This window comes from Oryctolagus cuniculus, chromosome 10 (assembly GCF_964237555.1).
Source record: "Oryctolagus cuniculus chromosome 10, mOryCun1.1, whole genome shotgun sequence".
NCBI classification, from domain to species: Eukaryota; Metazoa; Chordata; class Mammalia; order Lagomorpha; family Leporidae; genus Oryctolagus; species Oryctolagus cuniculus.
The window spans coordinates 45,931,655-45,953,758 of record NC_091441.1 but is presented as its reverse complement, the minus strand read 5'-3'; the positions used below and the strand labels follow the sequence as shown (position 1 = coordinate 45,953,758).

General features: G+C 47.6%; 1 protein-coding gene across 2 annotated transcripts in view; it reads right to left on the bottom strand.

The window, feature by feature from the left end:
* Positions 1–19,452, bottom strand: part of B4GALT6 (beta-1,4-galactosyltransferase 6) — a 68,069-nt gene extending 48,617 nt beyond the window's left edge. The window contains exon 1 of one of the 2 annotated variants that reach the window (XM_002713488.5): positions 18,303–19,452. In XM_002713488.5, coding sequence (XP_002713534.1) covers positions 18,303–18,417 — 115 coding nt within the window. In that variant the 5' untranslated portion in view covers positions 18,418–19,452. Of the gene's footprint in view, positions 1–12,928; positions 13,010–18,302 lie in introns of those variants that run through there. The other variant, XM_070050354.1, reaches the window with a different exon arrangement.
* Positions 19,453–22,104: the final 2,652 nt, after the last annotated feature.

Here is a 22,104-nt window from a genome sequence, read left to right as displayed (position 1 = left end):
CTTTAATTATTTAGGATAAACATTCAAAGTTAGGCACCTAATTTCTTCCTCTGGAACAAACTGGTAAGTTTTCAGAGATTCCAAGAACTTCTGAGAAATCCTGCCTCTTCACATAGGACTGGGGCTGAAGTCAGAAGACCGTCCCAGGTCCTGATTCTGCCAGTGCAATGCAGAACCCTGGACAGCTCACTGGATCCATCTCCTCAATTTATAAAGGCAGAATTGCACTAGGTATCCTGTGAAACCTTTCCATACTAAATTCTCTAATCAAAAAGCAAACACACACACACACACACACACACACACTCCATCCAGATGAGGGTCAGAGGCTTGTGGCAAAGCCAAGAAGCAACCAGATCCCACCAACAACTCTTTTCACTTAAGATAAGCTGCCTTGAGCAAGTAACGACACCACAAAAAATGAGTGCTGAATGCTGAACGGAAGCACCAAGAACGCCAACTAATGTTCTGGCCCTGCTCTACTTCCAAGACAGGACAGCGAGATGAACAAAATGCAGTATTTACCATCTCCTTTCCTATTTCATATGTAAACGTGAACTTGCTCAAAGTACAAATGAGCAGAGCATAAATAAAACAGTAAGGAAACTGAGTACAATAACACTTTTTTTTTAGCCTTCAGTCCTTAAGAGAAACAAAAATCCAGGTTTCACATCAGCTTTACCTCACTCAATTTCAAAAGCACATCTACACGTTTTCTAGAAAACAGTCATAATAACTAAACTTGTTTAACTTGAATTTATTATACTGGTTACAAGCAGCATAAGGTTTTATTGTATTTCTGCACTTGAGCGGACTCTGAAGAATGAAGGGGGCAGGCATTTGCTATAACAGTTAAACTGCCACTTGGGATGTCCATATCCTTATCCGAGTGCCTGGTTCAAGTCCCAGCTTCCTACTCATGTGCATCTTGGAAGGCACTCTATGATGGCTCCGTGGGCCCCTGCTGTCCACTTGGGAGATCCAGATGGAGTTCTAGGCTCCTGGCTTCTGCCTGGCCCAACCATGGCTGTTGGAGGCATTTGGGAAGAAAACTAATGGATGCAAGATCCCCATCTCTCTGCCTTTCAAATAAATGGAAATAGGGGCCAGTGCTATGGCATAGCAGGTAAGGCTACCACCTGCAGTGCTGGCATTCCATACCACCTCCAGTTCAAGTCCTGGCTGCTCCACTTCCAATCCAGCTCTTTGCTATGGCCTGGGAAAGCAATGGAAGATGGCCCAAGTCCTTGGGCCCCTGCACCCATGTGGGAGACCCAGAAGAATCTCCTGGCTTCGGGTTGGCACAGCTCCAGCTATTGTAGCCATTTGGGGAGCAAACCAGTAGATGGAGGAACTTTCTCTCTCTGTCTCTCTACCTCTCTGTGTAACTCTGCCTTTCAAATAAAATAATCTTTTTTTTTAAAAAATGAAAATAAATTCTCAAATGGAGAAAGATGATGAAGATGATGAAGATGAAAAAGAAAACTCAAAGAATAGCCAACCAAAAAAGTGTAAAGGTGTTCAAAAAAAGCCAAACCAACATTAATTCTACCTAATCCAACATTTGAAGTTCAACTTAAATGATGCAGGGGGTAAGTATTCATTTGATGGATCAATAATGCCAACTGGTTGATGGCACCCCAGATTACTGAATCCCAAAGTTATATATGAAATGTCTTATCAGTGACATGAACATCTCAGGTTTGTTCTACAACAAATGATAGAAAGCAGGCCTGCCATGGAGTAGCAGAACCAAGCGAAGGGTTAGAAACCCACATGACACCAGCCTGGGCAAGGAGATACAAGAACACACGAGCATCACTGTGCAACCTAAAAGCATAATTTTTAGGTAACAAAACTAACCAGAAAAAAAAAATTACTGATGGCACCTGGTGCCAAAAGTGAATTCTTTGCCAAAGGGTGCGTTGGGTATTCATCAACTAGATGGAGGAAAAAAAAAATAAAGGAGGACACCAAGTTCTCCAAATGGAGAATCTATTAGTTTATTTTAAATCACATGCAGCTAATTGAGTTACAGTCCTTAGGTTAATGGTCCTCATGGGTTTAATCCCTAAAGATCTAAACCCATTAGGAAATCAGCTGTGTTTAAATACAATGTTGTTAACAGGAAGAAAGCAATGTGTCAAAGTGCTGCAAGGCACACTAAACAAATCAGCATGAGAATGTCCAACTTCCAAATATAACAGAACTACATTCATGCAGCCAACAAATATTTGCTAGTTACCATTAATATAAAACGCAATGTCATACTGGTAAGCTTTTATGGGAAATCCTGATCTGAGTTTTATTCCAATTTATAAGAAATTATATTTCATAAAACAAGTAACGAAATCTTTCCCAGGCTCTCAGATCTCGAGACCACACACAAACACAATAAAACTACCACTGCTAAGTAAAAAATGACATGTTTCTTTAAGTTCATTTTCTATTTCTCTCTGCACTATCGGTAAAATTCTATCTTATTTACCACTTCTGCTTTCCAGGATGAAAAATCTACAACAATCAAAACATTTTTAAAACCTTCAAAAAATTAAATGGATGAGTGCTTCCAGGTACCCCAGCCTGGGTCTGGGAGGGAAGAAGTTTCCGACCTTGCCTCACTGTCCACCTAGACAAATGCAGTGACTTATCTGCTCTCCCACAGTCCCCAGCAGCTCTGACCAAGGAAAGCCGCATTCAGTGCTCCAGAACAGGAGAACACCAGTATGCACGGCTCTGGATGTATTCCCTGGGCTTTGAAGGGCTCGACTACAACTTCACGATTCTGACGCCCATGTTTCTAACTGCTCAGACACTGCTGCAGTTTCCAGGTCATTTAACCAGAGGGAAGTGAGTCGCAGATTTTCTGAGGGAGACGATGCTGGTCAGGTGACCTAACATCAGTTATACATACAGGACTGAAGCTAAGAAGTGCTAGAAATACAACTGGAGGAAACACTCGCATGGGTGGTGAATTACCAGAAAAAAAGATTATCTAGAAGGTAATGACCTAACACATGGAGACAGACCTCAGAAGGCACAAAGATGAAAGAGCCCAAACGAATTCATTCCAGTTTGAACGCAGAGAAGAAGCTAATGGATTAAAAGTGAGGGGTGGCTCAACCATGTCAATGCAGCAGAGGACAGAATTTAAAAACTTAAAAATTATAGATTAAAAAGTTTAAATCTAATACACTTAATATATTCTGCCACACATCCTTAGACATGCTTTGCATATACCAACTTATTTAACCCTTAGAAGAAACCGTATACATGACAGGTGTTATTATTCCCATATAAATAAATCAAGGCACTGAGTTAGATAATTTATCCAAGATCAGCTATTAGTTAACTCTTTACCATCATACCATTTAGCCTGTTAAAAATGCTATTAGGAGCAGGCAGCAGTGTGGCATCACAAGGTAAGCCACCACACCTGCGATGCCAGCATCCCTCTGGTTCAAGTCCAGCTGTTCCACTTCTGATCCAACTCCCTGCTAACGCTCCTGGGAAAGCAACAAAAGATGGCCCAGGCCCCTGCCATCTACATGGGAGACCTGGATGATGCTCCTAGCCTCAGCATGGTCCAGCCCTGGATGTTGTAGTCATTTAGGGAGTGAATCAATGGATGGAAGCGTGTGCACTCTGTGTGTGTGTGTGTGTGTGTGTGTATGTGTGTGTCTCCCTTTCAAATAAATAAACCCTTTAAAAATTATATTAGGGGGCTGGCACTGTGGCATAGCAGATTAAGCCACGGCCTGCAGCGCCGGATTCCCATATGGGTACCAATTCAAGTCTGGCTGCTCCACTTCCTATCCAGCACCGTGCTAATGTGCCTGGGAAAGCAGCATAGGATGGCTCAAGTCCCTGGGCCCCTGCACCCACGTGGGAGACTTGGAATTAGCTCCTATCTCCTGACTTTGGCCTGGCACAGCCCCAGTCGTTGCAACCACTTGGGGAGTGAACTAGTGGATGCAAGATCTCTCTGTGTGTCTCTCCTTCTCTAACTACCTTACCAAAAAAAAAAAAAAAATGCTATTAGGAGCTCACCTCCTACTTGCAAGCAAGTAGTTTCAAGGAAGTAATGGGAATTAAAGGAAATTGGTAAACAGCTCAGTGGACAATGACAAAGTGAAAGCGCACAGTTTCAGAAAGCACAGCCAGTGACTAACAGGGTCAAGGAAAGGCTTCCTGGGAGAGGAAGTGCCCAAGCGTGCGTATGGCATGAGTGGAAGAAACCAGAGGAATGCGTGTGTAATTTAAGGCTCTAAAAGAAGAGGAAGGAGAGAAAAGAACAATACTACAGATGGGAGAGGACAACACAGGCACTGAGGTGCACAAGTGCAGGCCACGGCCCAGAAACAGCAATCTTACTTGAGCAGAATTTGGTAACAATGGAAAATAAGAGCTCCAAGTGGATAGGTGATGTGAAACAAACAGAATGGCGGGTAAGAAGCTAGAGATCATCATGAGGATAAGATGTGGAATCAGACCGAGATGAGAAGGAGCCAGAAGGTGAAGAAGGCTGTGGTCTGAACAGGTGCATCAAAGGTGGGCCACAGCTGTGTGCCAGGGCATGGCCATGCAGGGTCAGGACAAAGACCAAGACTGCACTCCTGATGGGCGTCCACTGGGATGGCCGTGGGGGACAGAGCAGACTGGGAGCATTCAGAACTGAGCACCAACTGCCTCATTCTTCCAGGGATGCAGGATGTTGGAGGGCCAAGGTTTCTAACGAGAAGGAAATGAATAAAGATCTACGGAGTACCAACTCCATCTAGGCACAGAGCTTAAGACTACGCATAATCACATGCGCAAATGCAGATTTAACCATACTTCATTCAGTTCTTACAATCACCTGTAGTAGGTTGAATAAAGGCTCCCTCAGAGATATGTCCACACCCTAACTCCCAGAACCTCTGTGCCTGTCGCCTTATGTGGAAAGCGGTCTTGGAACACGTAACCAAATAATCTTGAGATGAGACCATCCTGGATCATCTGAGTGGGCCCTAACTCCAGTGGCAAGTGCTCTTATAAGAGAAATGGGGGCTGGCGCCATGGCTCACTAGGCTAATCCTCCGCCTTGCGGCGCCGGCACACCAGGTTCTAGTCCCGGTCGGGGCGCCGGATTCTGTCCAGGTTGCCCCTCTTCCAGGCCAGCTCTCTGCTGTGGCCAGGGAGTGCAGTAGAGGATGGCCCAAGTCCTTGGGCCCTGCACCCCATGGGAGACCAGGAGAAGCACCTGGCTCCTGCCATCGGATCAGCGCGGTGCACTGGCCGCAGCGCGCTGGCCGCGGCGGCCATTGGAGGGTGAACCAACTGCAAAAGGAAGACCTTTCTCTCTGTCTCTCTCTCTCACTGTCCACTCTGTTAAAAAAAAAAAAAAGAGAGAGAGAGAGAGAGAAAGAGAGAGAGAGAGAGAGAGAGAAATGGGAAGGGGGATTTCAAACACCGGCCTTCAGAACTGTGAGAAAATACATGTCTGTTTCTAAGCCACTCCATGTGTGCTAATTTGTCAGGAAATCCTGGGGGACTAATACATCACCCCAGGAGAGGCACAACATTCCCCATGACAAGACCAGACAGCAAACTCAGAAGCAAGGTAACAGGTAGAATTGAAAATTTGGGATTCAGACATAGTTCTGAATGACACTGAGGAACGGCCATTTGGAAGAAGCAATGGTTCAAAGTCACAATAGAGAGGGAACAGGACAAGAAACAGAGAAGTCCTCCATGTAAAAACTTATGACAATGTGACTTCAATTAACGCAAGGAGCAGACAGAAGCCAGAAGGGATTTGTAAAAGTTACAGAAGGGGCCAACAGTGTGCCACAGCAGGTTAAGCTGCCCCCAGCAATGCCAGCATCCCATATAGCCACTGGTTCAAGTTCCAGTTGCTCCACTTCCAATTCAGTTACCTGCTAATGTGCCTGGGAAAGCAGAGGAAGATGAACCAAGTGGTTGGGTCCCTGCCAGCCATGTGGAAAACCCAGATGGAGTTTCAGGCTCCCGGGTTTGGCCTGTCCCAGCCCAGGCCACTGCAGTCATTTGGGGAGTGAACCAATTAATGGCAGATCTGTGTGTGTGTGTGTGTGTGTGTGTGTCCCTCTCTGTAACTCTGCTTTTCAAATAAGCAAATCTTTAAAAAAAGAAAAAGATTAAGAACATTCTTTTTTTTAAAAAGTTACAAGCCGGCACCATGGCTCACTAGGCTAATCCTCCGCCTGCGGCGCCGGCACACCGGGTTCTAGTCCCGGTCGGGGCGCCGGATTCTGTCCTGGTTGCCCCTCTTCCAGTCCAGCTCTCTTCTGCGGCCCAGGAGTGCAGTGGAGGATGGCCCAAGTGCTTGGGCCCTGCACCCGCATGGGAGACCAGGAGGAATCACCTGGCTCCTGGCTTTGGATCAGCACAGCGCACCAGCCGCAACACGCCAGCCATAGCAATCACTTGGCGGGTGAACCAACGGAAAAAGTAAGACCTTTCTCTCTCTCTCTCTCTCTCACTGTCTAACTCTGCCCGTCAAAAAAAATTTTTTTTTAAAAGTTACAGGAAGGAAATGATCTCTTATATGACTATAAAATATGTAAAGAAATGAATAATACAGGAAAAAAAGCAAAACACTACTTACGTATGTCTCTCACTGATACTCACTACAGATATCCAAGTCAGGTATCTCTGAATTTCTAAGAATTCACAAAAATCCTCTGTGGTAGCTATTTCAGATTATTATTTTCCTCCCATATTTAGTTTCTTGCTTAATAAAGCCCCAGAAATTACTCATCCTTGCTGGTAAAGAAAAATATATTATCTCCAACAACAATGTAAAACCTAAGATTAGGCCAGACTACACACGAAATGTTGTCTATACTTCCCCAAGACTATGTTAATGCTCAGATTAAAAAAAAAAAAAAAAAAAAAAAAAAAAAAAAACTGAAGCTCTGCCAGGTTGGTAACCAATTCCTTTTATGTCAAAGTACAATTTAAACAGAGGCTCTTACCATGGTAGCAACAAATCCAAGCCAGGTATGGGTCAAGGATATCTACGGTGCAAATAGTTACCAATGTGTAATATCCTCCTGTTCACCTTTCCAGTCAGTCACAGCAGACTTACAAATAAAAGAGAATGAATGAACTCTGTTCAGAGTCCCATTTTACCCAGCAGTAATCAATAAAATGATGACATGTTGTGGTTATGATCTGCAGCCTGCAGGCGAGGACCTGAAACAGACCCATATCAACATGCATGCCTACCAGTTACTGAGCAACACCAAAAATAAGGGCCCTGAGGATTCTCTGCGAAGAACCAAGATTGTGAAGAGGCACAAATGGCCTCTACACAGAAGTGCCACAACCAGACCATCAGTTCACCCTGACGTACATGTAGCTGACCATTCAAAAAGCAGGCTCTGAAGCTAGCAACTTAGAAACACCAACAAAAGGAAGCTCTCAGCCTTGGCACTTGTTAATTCACTCTATTATTCACTTAAACACATTGCTTCTTTAAAGCATTACAGGAGGGGCAGACATGTGGCACATGGGCTAATCTGCTGCTTGCCACATGGGCATCCCATTTGGGGTGCAGGTTCACTCCTAGCTATATTGCTTCTAACCCAATTTCCTACTAATGCATTCTGGCAGGCAGCAGATGATGGTTCAAGGGCTTGGAGCCCTGCCATCTGCATGGGAGCCCCAAGTGGACATCCAGACTCCTGGCTGCAGACTGGCGCAGTCTCAGTCATTGTGGGCATTCAGAGAGTGAACCAACAGATGGACAATCAAGATGTCAGTATCTCTTTCCAATAGATGACAATAATTAAAAAATAAGTGTTTTTTTTAAAAAATGAAATATTGTAGGAATTTTAAGTTATAAACTACACTGGGGGAAAAGGCAGAATCAGGAGGAAATGAGGGAATGAGGGAAGGAAGAACACAGGGAATTAAACCGATTTTTAAAATCTAATCAGGAAACTCGGCCGGTGCCGCAGCTCACTAGGCTAATCCTCCGCCTTGCGGTGCCGGCACACCGGGTTCTGGTCCAGGTTGGGGCACCGGATTCTGTCCCAGTTGCCCCTCTTCCAGGCCAGCCCTCTGCTGTGGCCAGGGAGTGCAGTGGAGGATGGCCCAAGTGCTTGGGCCCTGCACCCCATGGGAGACCAGGATAAGTACCTGGCTCCTGCCATTGGATCAGCGCGGTGCGCCGGCCACAGTGCGCCGGCTGCGGCAGCCATTGGAGGGTGAACCAACGGCAAAAGGAAGACCTTTCTCTCTGTTTCTCTCTCTCTCTCACTGTCCACTCTGCCTGTCAAAAAATAAAAAAATAAAAAAAAATCTAATCAGGAAACTCAACAACTTTACAGATTAAGAGATCAAAGCATAAGCAAACATGCCTAGGAAACACCATACAACTGTTTAAAGTCAATGGTTTCAGAGTACATTCAGTGAATGCAAAATGAATCGCTATCCATTTGAAAGCTTTATTGAAATGAGCAAAATTAAAGTGAGGACTATTTGAACTAAGTTTTATGATCACTGCCAATTTCCTTGTGTTTTCACAATTAAAATACCATTTGAAATTTCAACTAATTTATCTATAAAGGAAAATGACCTGAAAGTGTAAGAAGGGACACTGAATGGGAAATGAATTTTAAACCAGTAAACAAGGCACCTTATAATTCTCTACCTTCATTTCTTGATTTCTTGATTCAAAGAAAAATAAAGTCCATTTTTTCTTCCTATGAGTCAAATGGGAAATTATAATATAATTAAAAGTTATAATTTCTGAGCAACTAACTTATCAGAGAAGCAATATACATATGTTTTTTATAAAATTGTATTAAGAGTAGCAAGCTTCAAACATGTAAAAAAAAAAAAGGCTATAACATGTCAATCAAGATTTCATGTTATAGCAATAAACCTCCTAGAGCTACTTAGAGATACCACTGTAAAGATTTTATACTGTTCTAACCAATTGCAAGGAAATTTTATCTTTTAAATTCTTTCCCTTGGGTAACATACAATGCCATATGCTTTAACAACTTCTAATAATCCTAAGTGAATGACACTGTATCTTTCTAATGACCAGTGCAGAACACATGCCCCTACGGTCAAGAGCAGGGTACCTGTCCATTTCCCTTCCAAAGAAGTTCTTCATCATGACCGCCAGCCACCTCTATGTAGAGACAAAGGTGAGATCACATGATTTACAATTATTAAATTGTACATATTAAACATTAATAATTTACAATTGTTATTATTGGAAGAGCAGCTCTATCTAGCACTTCAATTCTTTCCCCCACCATCTGGGTGTTTTCAGAAACACAGTTCCAGAGCTGCAAAACTGCCCAGAGTATGTGTTAGAAACGAATCAGAATCACCAAAACCAAAATCTCTGGTGATACGACCAGGGAAATACGCTTATTAAAGCGTATCATAAGCTTAAGCACATTCATCTCTGAAAACCATGGCTTATAGTGATTCTCAAAACATAACTAATAGCCAAACGGGGAAATCCGCCTTCCATAGTAGTTTAGTTGGTATTACAAACTTTCTGTTACACAGTTTCCTAACAAAGACACAATTCATTCAGACATAGAAAATCTGTGTTTTCATGGTGCCAAACACTTAGACTATCTTAATTAGCCATGACAATAAGGATGAGAGCAAAAAGCTACATTTATTTTGCTTCCAGGAAAAAAAAAGTTAATTACAAATTTAAGATTTAAAATTATACTATATTTCTAAACATTTTCTAGTATTTTTAAAAAGATTTATTTATTTGAAAGAAAGAGTTAGAGAGAGGGAGAGAGAGATCTGGTTCACTCTCCAAATGGTTGCAATGGCCAGGATGGTAAGGTCAAAGTCAGGAGCCAGGAACTCCATCTGGGTCTTCCATGGAGGTGCAGGGGTCGAAGCACTTGGGCCATCATCCTCTTCTGCTCTCCCAGGCACATCAGTAGAGAGCTGGATTGGAAGTGGGGCAGCCACTGTTCATACGGGGTACCTGCGTCACAGGTGGCAGCTTAACCTGCAGCGTGACAACTCAGGTCCTTCCCTAAACATTCTGCTGTGCCTCGGAACTACAAACATACTACTGTCATAAGCATCCTTTAGGCTGATCTTATTTCAACTAAGAAGGGTTTTTGCTTCAGCTTATTGCAAACTCTGCCAAATTCTTTTATGACTTAGAAACAAGCAAGCCCTCAGGCTGTCTGACCATAAAACAGAACAAATCAAATTGGTCCAATACAGGGTATACGGGAGACAAAAATAAAATTGTGATGGTCCTGAAATCCTCAAGTGAGCCCAGGACATGGGGTTAAACATCTATGCATAATCAGAGCAAACGCTCAATTTCCCAAGAACTCGTTAATGGCATCCTAAGCATCCTCAGAAAGCCTACTTTCAACCTACACTTGACCTGATCTTCTATTTGAAGCATAATATTACCCACTTATCTTTTTTTTTTTTTCCGACAGGCAGAGTGGAGAGAGAGAGAGAGAGAGAGAGAGAGAGGGGAAGGTCTTCCTTTACCGTTGGTTCACCCTCCAATGGCCGCTGTAGCCAGCATACCGCGCTGATCCAAAGGCAGGAGCCAGGTGCTTCTCCTTCTCTCCCATGGGGTGCAGGGCCCAAGCACTTGGGCCATCCTCCACTGCACTCCTGGGCCACAGCAGAGAGCTGGACTGGAAGAGGAGCAACCGGGACAGAATCTGGCACCCCACCCCGGGACTAGAAGCCAGTGTGCGGGCGCCGCAGACGGAGGATTAGCCTAGTGAGCCACAGTGCGAGCCAGGCCATCTCTTTGTAAATCTCTTGACCAAAGGCAGAACTGGAAGCAAAAGGTCTTTTAAACAACAATCATTATGTCCTTAGGAATTAAAAAAAAAAAAAAAAAACAGACTCAGGGATGGGGGAAAGGAGACATACTGAAGAACTGGGGATAGAACTGCCCTGTTCAAAATGGGCAAAGTGCAGGCTCGTGCAGTGGTGACAGGAGCCAGCTTGGTCCATGTGGCCAGGAACAGGTACCAGAGGTGGACACGCAAGGCCTGAGGCACTCCCTGATGTGACCCAGGAAGCCCAAGCTATAAAAAAAAAAAAAAAAAATCACTCCAAAGCGGTCCTCCTCCTCCCACACTTCTCACCTTAGCCTTCCCACCTGCAATTTAGAGGAACATGAAAGGCAGGCTGGGAAGGGGAAAGGAGCCACAAAAGGCAGTGTGGGTGGAAGGAGCAGGGCCCCCCCCCAACCCTCCCCAGGCTAGGTGAGCCAGGGCACTGCAGAGGTCAACACCACACAGGGCCGCAGAGCTTAAGAAATGTTCAGGCCGCCAGCAGAGCACTCTCTCCCTCCCTAACAGATGGTCATCTACCCTCAGCCTGTGGAAGGAAAGGAGCACTTGGAAGGCTACTTGTTTCCTTGACAGCAGGTCAGTTAGGCCGCTGGTGTGCTTTCTTTACAACGAGCCTAAAATCTCCCTCATTGTAAGTACCCTGAGTGCTAACAGGCTATCAAAGAAAGTTTTTTGTCCGTTCCGGATGATAGCCCTTAAACTGATGAACACAGAGCTCCTATTTCCCCTAAACCTTCAATTTCCCAGGGCAAAAACTGCTCAGTGCCTTCCACCCAGGCACAGCGGGGAGAAATGCATCCCATAGCGTTCCTTTGAGCTCTTCAGGCTCTGGGCAGGCGACCACCTCCAGGAGCCTTCTCTTTCTTCACAGAAAGGTTGGCCCTGGCCACGGTGGGGCTGGAAGGGAGTGGCAGGGAAGGCTCTCTGTGGGGCTCCCTTTGGGATTTTGCTCCTCAAGCTTCTTTGCTCCTAACTTTGGCAGCAGAGGCACCAGCACCTGTGTCCAAGGGTCCCAAGGCCTTGGGCATTTTGGACAGAGGAGCAAACCTAGGGGTTTGGGCCAGGTGAGGGGCAGCAACAGCTGCAACCGCCTAGAAGCACAAGTGCCCCGAGGACCCAGGTGACAAAGGGGCTTTTCATGCGAGGGGTGTGTGGGAAAAGTGAATCAGACTCTCTGGGGGGCTGACCTGGAAAGCAGACCACCTTAAGGGAGGTTTGGATGAATTAGGGGATAAGGTAACCCACCGTATAGAACACTGCCTCCAAAGGAAAATGCATTCTGTTTCCAAATTCCAAACAACACCGGGAACACCTATCACATACAGAGCAACCTAGTTTGCTCTTTTAAAAGTATCCACAGACCAGGATGTTTTTATCATTAATAAACATTAAAAGGTAGTAATGATTAACACTGCTGCAAAGTAAACACATCCCTACCTCACTCTGCCACACTGCTGAACAGACCCTGAAGTTATTCATAAAAGATGAAGTGGTAAATGATATTTAGCATGGCCATATTTCAGTCTACCAATTTTCCCTTCAAAACTACCTAATTTCTTACAAGCCGTGGGAACTGGATTGACACTGACACCGTATAGCTGACAGTAACCTGACCGTGGCGGGGTACCTCCACGAAGACCTGTGCCTCCCCATCCCCGAGTGTGGACTGGACCTGCTGGCTCCTCCTCACAAAGGCTGGAGAGGGAAAAGGGTGGCGGAGCCTCACGGGAAATTTTCCACTACTCTTGGCCTCCCTCTATGTTTTGATTTTAATCTCTGTAATTCCATGTTTAAGAGGAACTCACTTAGTGAGTCACTTCCCCTGCAGGAGTGAATTTTATTGCTCAGGTGTGCTGGGAGCAGCGGAAAAAATAAGTGCCATTCACCTTTATGCTAAGGACACCCGAATAGCTCTCCTGGGCTCCATGCCCTTATTTCCATCTGCCGGCCTACTGACAAACTCCGCCTGGATAACCCCCTCAAGACAGCAGCCTCTCTGCATTCCCTCCTGCTGGCTCCCTGGTGTTCTCAGCTAGAATCTGAGCATCACCTGGAACACAGCTACCAACCGTCACCTGGATCGCAGCAAGACCTTCCTCCCGGTCTCTCGGCCGCTGGTTCTTCCCGTGTACTGGATTACTCCAGAACAAAGGATTGCATCATTCCCCTTTTCAGACTGATGCTTCCTGTTACTCACAAGACAGAAATAGCACAGGACGCACGGCCAGTCAGGGAGGCCCAGAGGAAAAAGACGACCAACCCGGATGGAGCCCTGAAATGGGCCATGAAGACTGAAGCACCTGGGGAGCACACAGCAGACAGCAGCAGCTCAGAACCAGCACAGCTAGGCCCTCCCAGCTTGCGTGAGGAGGCTGGAGGACTGTGATGAGAAAGCTGCAGGCCTTCCCAGCCATCCCGGGGGACACCCAAAGATCAGAGGGGCTCCATGCGAGCCCCCAACTATGCCACCTCTCTCACAGCACGTTAAGTCACACACAGGCATCCCCAACATACCCAGCAGGGCACAGACCCATGATGGCCCAGAGAACAAAGCACGTAGACCGCAAAATTCCTCAGGGTCCCATAGGAATTCAGACCACAGTGACCTGACCAGATTCCACCTCTACCCAAAGAACAAAACAGCCCAATGGTGTTGTCTAGGAAAGGTCAGGGCCTAGAGTGAGTCAAGTGACAGTGAAATCTCACTCCCGGGAAGTTATGCAACCAACCTGCCCCACAGTATCACCCCCCTGATCACAGGCACATTCATTTCTTTCTTAATCATAGGCAGCTAAAATAAAGCTGAGCCCAGACCAGTTCTGTCTGCCAGGAACTAAAGGGATCTCAAGGACCTGAGGGCTGGGCTGAGCAGTGAAGAGCCGGAAACCTCTCCCCATCGGGCCCACCTACCTGCCACCCCACACCCTAAGTCATAGCCAGATGGACCTACTCCCAGTTCCGGAAGCTTTGCTCGTACTGTTCCACCTGAAATCCCTTTGCTCAGTCCAGATAAACCCTACCCATCTTCAATGACTGACTCCAAACACCAGCTCTTCTGGAAATCCTCGGCCAGCACTCTCTTCCTCAATGCATGCCTTCCAAGGACCTGTTACACATCTTCTGTGGGGCTTCTACCAAAAGCGAAGGAGCTGTGCCTTACTCATCTAGCTCCTGTGCCAGGAACAAGGGCTGGCATCTCTCGGGTGCTCCATTCATTCATGTATACCATGAATGAAACGTGTCAGTCAGCTCATCCACTCCTTTGCTATGACCACAGGGAAGACTGTACTATGTTAGAACTTACTTTCTGTTACATGGAACTCCATTTTCAATCCAGCCATGATAGAACCTTGGAGGGAAACTGCACTCGCCTCTTTACAATCATTCACAAAGGCAGACAAAGAATGAGAAACAGGGGTGGGGTGGGGGTGGCGTAGCAGGTAAAGCTGCCACCTGCAGTGCTGGCATCCTATGTGGGCACCGGTTTGGCTGCTCCACTTCCCATCCAGTTCTCTGCTATGGCCTGGGATAGCAGAAGATGGCCCAAGTCCTTGGGACCCTGCACCTACATGGGAGACCCAGAAGAAGCTGCTGGCTCCTGGCTTTGGATTGGCGCAACTCCATCCACTGCGGCCATCAGGGAGTGAGCCAGTGGATGGAAGACCTCCCTCTCCCTCCCCCTCTGCCTCTGCCTCTCCTTTCCCCTCTGCCTCTCCTTTTCTGTGTAATTCTGACTTTCAAGTAAATAAATAAATCTTTAAAAAAAAAAAAAAAAAAAGAATGAGAAACATGGGAAGCCTAAGGCAATGGGACCAGGGACTTACTACAGTGTGGTTAGGGGGCAAGTATCTGCTGTCCAGTTTCCCCTTGGTACTGAAGTCTGGGTTGTTTTGTTTTTTTAAATTTATTTGAGCCAGCGCCGCGGCTCACTTGGCTAATCCTCTGCCTGCAGCACCGGCACCCCGGGGTTCTAGTCCCGGTTGGGGCGCCGGATTCTGTCCTGGTTGCTTCTCTTCCAGTCCAGCTCTCTGCTGTGGCCCGGGAGGGCAGTGGAGGATGGCCCAGGTGCTTGGGCCCCTGCACTCACTTGGGAGACCAGGAGGAAGCACCTGGCTCCTGGCTTCGGATCGGTGCAGCGCCGGCCATGGCAGCCATTTGGGGGGTGAACCAACGGAAGGAAGACCTTTCTGTCTCTCTGTCTAAATCTGCCTGTCAAAAAAAAAAAAAAAATTATTTGAAAGCCAGAGGGACAGAAGCTAAAGTTTATAAAGTCTATCGCTGGGCTTCCTGCATGAATCAGAAATTTCAAGGAAAATGTTTCAAGTTATTCCTAAAATAATGAACTCCGAGCTCCAGGGAACTCATCACAGCTTAAGACCCAAATGGGCCAGAAAATGCTGAGCAACATCAGAAAATGCTGCCCACTCCAGCGTGTGCAGTCTGCAACTGTGTGCTGTTTGCTCAGCAGGGAGAGAGGAACACCATTGGTACAGACAACATCGAGTACTAAAACGACAGGGCCTGCCTGAAGGAAGACATACAACACACACAGGTCTCTGGACAGCAACGGTGCAGAACCTAAACTGATGTCCTACCAAACAGGGGAAGTGCTAGGATTAATAAAGACGCCTTCACAGAAGAGACTTGAAACCTTGACTGAGGACCAACAGGAAGTATTCCTACACAAAACATATTTTAGTTATAAGAAATTTTCACTCCAGTTTGTCATTCGAGTTAAAATATAAATTACTTGAAGAAGAATCCACATTTGTATATCTAAAGAAAGCCAGTTAAAAGAACCTAGTTTTGGACATGTGTCATAAGTAAGAAATCTGTGATAACAAGTAAGAATAAAACATTTCTGCTACATACAAAATACCACGGTTTTTTTTTTTTAAGTATTTATTTATGTATTTATTTATTTATTTGAAAGGCAGACGTCAGAAACAGGAATGGGAGGAAGAGAGTGATTCTCTCATCCACTGGTTTACTTCTGAAACAGATACAGCAGCCAAGTCTGGGTGAAGCCAAAGCCACAAGCCAGGAACTCCATCCTGGTCTCCCAGGCGGGTGGCAGGGGCCCAAGTCCTTGGGCCATCTTCTGCTGCCTTCCCAAGCACATGAGCAGGAAACTGGATCAGAAACAGAATGGCCGGGACTCAAACCAGCACTCTGATACAGGATGTGTCTGTCCCAAGCACGCTGCAATTTAATCCGCTGGGCCACAATGCCAGCTCCAGTACCATGGCGGTCTCAAGAAAAAAAACACCTATGCAGCTTTAAAACTACACTATAATCTCAGCCATATTTTTCTCATGGGACATCACTGTTACTTGAAAGAACAACTGATCAACTACGGCTATTTAAACTCATCTGTCTGACCTACATTTTCACAAAAATGAACAAAGTAAGCTTACACTTAAGAAACACAGACAGTATTTGTTGCCAATGATAAAATTCTAGCTTTTATTTGAATTTTGGAAAACAGCTTCCCAATACTTAAAGACATAAAAGATTTAAAAAGGAGGTTGGGGGTTTTCGTTTTTGCTGTTCAGTACAAGGTTTTGGAAATAGGTTCAGTTTTACAAATGTATTTTATAAGCTTTGCTTTTCACTTTTCTTTCTGGATGTCATGAATTGTTTTAAATTACAAACTAAGGGTCCACAAAAACAAAGCAGCATAAACCATGTCAATGTGACTGCCTACCAGACAATCGCCAAAATTCTTATGACATTGTATCAGTGATTGTTCTACGAAATACAGCAAGCATTCAAATAAGAAAAATGTATTAGTATTTCACATCAGTTGAATTTTAATCTATAAATAATACATTAACGCAGTGGCCAAAAGAAAAAGGGATGGCTTTCAAGTTAAAGGTAGAATTCTGATTCCCTTTGCTTAGCTTTCCGAGTAACATACTTTTAACCTGTTACTCAAAATATCAAGGAAGTAAATAAAAATTGTTATCTAAGTGCAAAAAAACCAACAACCTTTTTTTTCTTTTTTCTCCAAACCTTTCAAAATTAAACGCCTGGTAAAACAGCATCCCCCAAGGCTGTGCAACTTCTGAAGAGGCATGTGAGGAAGTAAAGACTGCTCTACAGTGAGAGTTCACTTAGAGAGCCTCCAGAACGGAACCAGAGTTTTTAAAGCCCTCTGTAGAACATCTTGGATAGCGTCAACTCCACCAAACTACAACTGTCATTCTCACCACAGGCTTCAAGGAGGTGTTCTGTGTTTTGCATACGGTTACAGGAAAATAATGTTAAACTATTCATCCTTCTTCAAACTCTACCCTTAACCTCTGTTCTAGGATCTGTCAAGGTTTCAACAATTCATGCCTTCCAGCCTCATTATCAGAGACAGATAGCCTACCTGAATCCAAAAATTTAATAAAGAAAAAAAAATCGCAGTCTTAAAAAATCAGTCCAGGTGAGGCTGGTCTCTTCCCTTCCCCCAGCAATGAAGTACAGTAATCCATGCTACCCAAGGCAGAGCCCCAAGCAATTCCATCTCAAAATGCTGTAGGTGTTCACACTGCGTAAGAGGCACTACATTTTTAGCTCAGTTTTGAAATTGGCTCAAAACACCAGTGTGTCTAACATTCAGTGTTACTAAGGAACTCAGCACTGAGCACATAAGAACCAGGAAAAAGTTTAGGAAATATGTTGTATTTTCAGACCCATTTGAAATTCCTGCTTTTCATTCCTTAGAAAAATACCACACTGGCTCTTTTTCAACAAAGGTGGGTACAAGGGTGAGGAATCACAATATTTAATAAAGAAGGTAATTCAAGCATATTATGCAAAAGTGTATTATGACAGGCCAAGATCAAACGGGTTAAAATGTTAAAACTTCCGAAGGTCTTACAAAATTGTTCTTCTAATGACTACTTTATTTCAGAAGTTATCCTAACATGTAGCAGCCCAAACAATGCAACATTGTTGGGAGAGCAACCAAGTCAGCCCCTAAAACTTCCTTAAGTGTGACACAAATGCTCATTGACCCCATTCCCAAAGAAGTGGCCCAACACAAACACGTTCTTGAACTCAATCGCATCCCCTGTTGGTGTCTCCATCCCGTGGTGCCAGCCCACGATTCGGTCTGAGGGTGTCTGAGTAAGCATCGACATTAAGCGGAAAAAGCCATCGTGAATACTCCACAGGGCGACTAGCGCATGCAGGGCCATCACACTTCACTGTGTCGTGTCCACTTCAGCGATGCTCTAAGTTACCTCAAGGTGCATTAACAAAGCCCGCACACCCGAGCCTTGCCCCCAAACAGGCTGACGCGTCGGAAATAACCTCGCAAAGCGAACGCTGTCTGCTGGTCCCCTGGTCCCCCGGTCCCCCGACCACAGCGCTCCCCAACCCCAGACGCCGCATCCCTAGCAAGCTGCGTTCGCTTCGGGGTGACCGCGGAAGGCGAGGCTGTGCCTCGGTGCTTACCAATGCCCGGAGCCACGTAGATGAAGTAGAGACAGGACGAGGAGAGGGAGAAGAAGAAGATGAAGGCGAGGAGGGAGCGATTGGAGACCCGCATCATCCGCCTGAGTACCGACATCTTCCTCTTCCCCGCCAGCAGCTCCCGCTGCGCTCTCAGGCCGGACCCGGGGCCACCGACCGGGCCCTAAACTTCCATGAACGTGCTCGGAACCCCGGGTCTATAGCGGGGTCTGCGCAGCGAGGCTCTGGGGAGAGGCCCGGGCGCCAAGGGGGAGAGGGAGGGAGCCGGCAGAATGAATGGAGGCCAGAGGGTAGGGATCGGAGAGGAGCCGGAGGACGCGGGGGAAGGGGAGGAAGGAGGAGAGGGGCCGTGGGGCTGGGGGCCTGGGGACCGGAGGCCCTCAGGAGGCCGAGGAAGGGCGCGGACGCGCGTGTGCTCCGCCAGGCAGCAGCGGGAGGAGGGGCTGCAGGTGGGGAGAGGCGCAGGCTGCGCGCCGCGGCGCCCCTGCGGAGAGGGGCGGCCAACTGCAGCACGCCCGGCTCTCCGCTCCTGGCCGGGTCCAGCTCGCCAAGCCCAGGCGCTGAGGGTCCCGCCCGCCCGCGATCGCTCCGCAGGCCCGCGCCGCCGCGTCTCGTGCCTGCGCGGGGCTAGCGTGGGCGCCGGGGCCGCAGCCGGTGCACGCGACGCGCGGGGGCCCGCGGGGGCCCTGGGGGCCAAGGAGCTGGGCGCTCGCCGGCTCGCAGCCTCCTCCTCATGCCGCGCGGGGCCCCGGCGCCCTGCGGCCGCCGCGGGAGCCAAGCGCAGGCCAGGGCGGCGTCCCGGCCCGCAGAGAGCGCGCTCCGGCTCCGGCTCCTGCGGCCTCCAGCTGCCCGCCCGGCCGCAAGGGTGGCAACGGCAGCTGCATTACCGCCGCCGGCCCGGGGTGAGGCGCCCCCGCCGGCGCCGCCCCCGCACCGCCCCCGACACCCGGCGGAGAGTGCTGCCCGCAGAGCCTTGGAGCCCGGCCGCCGTCGGAGCCGCGTCTGACTTGCACAAGGGAGCAGTCGCGAAAGGGCAGGGGAGCTGGGACCGGCGGGCGCGCCCGGAGACCCCCACGGGCTCCGCGCGCCGACTCGGAACTCGGCAGGCGGCGCTGCGCCGGGACCCGAGGAAACCTTGGGGCCCCCACCCTCCCCGCGCCCGAAACACCGAGCGTCCTGATTGGCCCGCGCCGCCCCACGCCGAGCCTCCCCCTCCCTACCTCCTGCGTCACCACCGCCGCCCCCGTCCGCTGGGGACCCCGTGCGCGCCGCGGCCGAGGGAGGCGAGCCAGGCTAGCGTCGCACTTTGGAAATGGGTCACGAAGGGTAAAGGAGAGGACTGCGATGCTGTAACTTCCGCACAAAATACTGGCTCGGGGGCACGAACCCCCCGCGCCGTCCCTTCGTATTGAAGCGGACTGCCCGGCCGCGCCGTGGGCCTGTGCATATCCGTGTGCCAGGACCTGCTTGGCCTGCGCGAGTGGACGCTGGGTCGCCCTGTCGTGGCCACGGGACCAGGCGAGGCTGACTCGGCTTCCCGCGCAGCCCTAGCTGGTTCGCTAACCAACCTCCACCTGCCAGCCCGTGGTCTGTCTCGCTTTTCTCGAGCTGCGTTAATGCCCGTCCGCCCCTGTGCCACGTTTTCCCCACGTCCGCGTGCGCGCGCAGGTGTTTCTCCTTGGGATCGTCACGCAGGCAGGGGCTGCATGCCTGCTGCCATTATTTGCTGATGATTTCCAGATTTCTACTCTCGCTTGATGGGCAGCAAAGGTAGCACCTTCTTGCCGAGATGCCCAAGCCTTAGGTCATCTCTAAGGTAGTGCTATGCAGTGTGGAGCCTTAAATAAGAGTCTGTAAGCCCAGGTCTGGTGTTGGGAGAGCCCTGGCCCTGAGACGGTGGATGCGATAACGCTTTGCATTAAATGAGGTAACTGAAATGTTAACCATGCTCCCTGGCATTTAGGAGGTTCCCCTACACTCGTGAGTTTACTGGATGCTCAACACATTCCAACTCACTTTTAATATTTTGTGGTTTTTTTGGAGCACTTAGAAGCTAGTCAAGCTTCTCTAATATATTTCATATGAAAGACAGGGATGCTGTTTTGTAATATTTTTAGATGCTTCAGGGAAATTCAAAATGCAAAGCAGAGGAGTCGACGCTGTGGCATAGCGGGTAAAGCTGCCACCTGCAGTACCAGCTGCTCCACTTTGATCCAGCTCTCTGCTATGGCCTGGGAAAGTAGTGGTCTCCCTGCATCTACGCGGGAGACCTGGAAAAAGCTACTATCTCCTGGCTTCAGATCAGCTCAGCTTCAGCCATTGCAGTCATTTGGGGAGTGAACCAGCAGATAGAGGACCCAGTTTTCTCTCTACCTCTGCTTCTCTGTAACTCTGCCTTCCAAATATATAAATAAATCTTTAAAAAATATTCTGAAAAAATGCAAGCAGATCAGCATATTAAGTAAAGGTAGATTCGCTTAAAAATATTTTGCTCTATACAAGCAAAAGAAATCCATGAGTGATAGGAAAGTAAAAATTGAGGATTTGTGTCTCTAAACCCATTGGTTTTTTCATTTTTATTTGCACCTGTTCCACTGGTTGTTAACAAAGCTAAAACCACCAGCCACGCGTCTGGAGAGAACACCATGGCTTTGCTAGACAAGTGATGAACAGTGCTTCTCAGGCAAGGTTAGTCGTTTTATAGGAAAGTTGACTATAAAACAGAGAAGGAGGTGGCCAATGCTGTGGCTTAGCAGGTAAAGGCACTACCTGCGGGACTGGTATCTCATTTGGGATCTGGTTCCAGTTCCAGCTGCTCCTCTTCCTATCCATCTCCCTGCTAATGTGCCTGGGAAAGCATTGGAAGATAACCCAAGTCCTTGGGCTCCTGCACCCATGTGGGAGACCTGGAAGAAGCTTCTGGCTCCTGGATTCGACCTGGGCCAGCCCTGGCTGGGAGCCCTTTGGGGAGCAAATCAGTGGGTGGAAGATTCTCTCTCTCTCTCTCTCTCTCTCTAACTCTGCCTTTCAAATAAGTAAACAAATTTTTAAAAAAACAACTGAGAGGGGCCAGCGCCGCAGCTCACTAGGCTAATCCTCCGCCTTGCGGCGCCGGCCATCGGGTTCTAGTCGCGGTCGGGGCGCCGGATTCTGTCCCGGTTGCCCCTCTTCCAGGCCAGCTCTCTGCTGTGGCCCGGGAGTGCAGTGGAGGATGGCCCAAGTGCTTGGGCCCTGCACCCGCATGGGAGACCAGGAGAAGCACCTGGCTCCTGGCTTCAGATCAGCGCGGTGCACTGGCCAACAGAAAAGGAAGACCTTTCTCTCTGTCTCTCTCTCTCTCTGACTGTCCACTCTGCCTGTCAAAAAAAAAAAAAAAAAAACCTGAGAGGGAAGTGTTAACAGCACAGAAATTGAGGATGAAATTTAAAATTCTGAAGCCAAGCCAGTGTACAGTAGTGCCTGGCTGGCCTTGGTGACTGCCATAGGTCTCTCCTAATTTTTGCACCATCTCTTTGGGTTTGACTTGTTTAACAAGTGCACTTAGGAATGAGCCATTCTCCCTGCAGTCAAGTGGAACTTCATCACGGTTGTCAGGATTAAATTAAACTAGTTCATGCTTCTAAAAGCATGGAAAGGCCAGTACATGGTAAGCACTCTCTGAGTTAAATTTGTTTTCAAATCTCTCCTTTCTATTACTTTCAGCAAACAGTAGCAACTGATGCTTGCTTTTGGTGTTTAAACACTGAATTTCCTAGTGAGTCACCCATTCAGTCTCTGTCTCTAG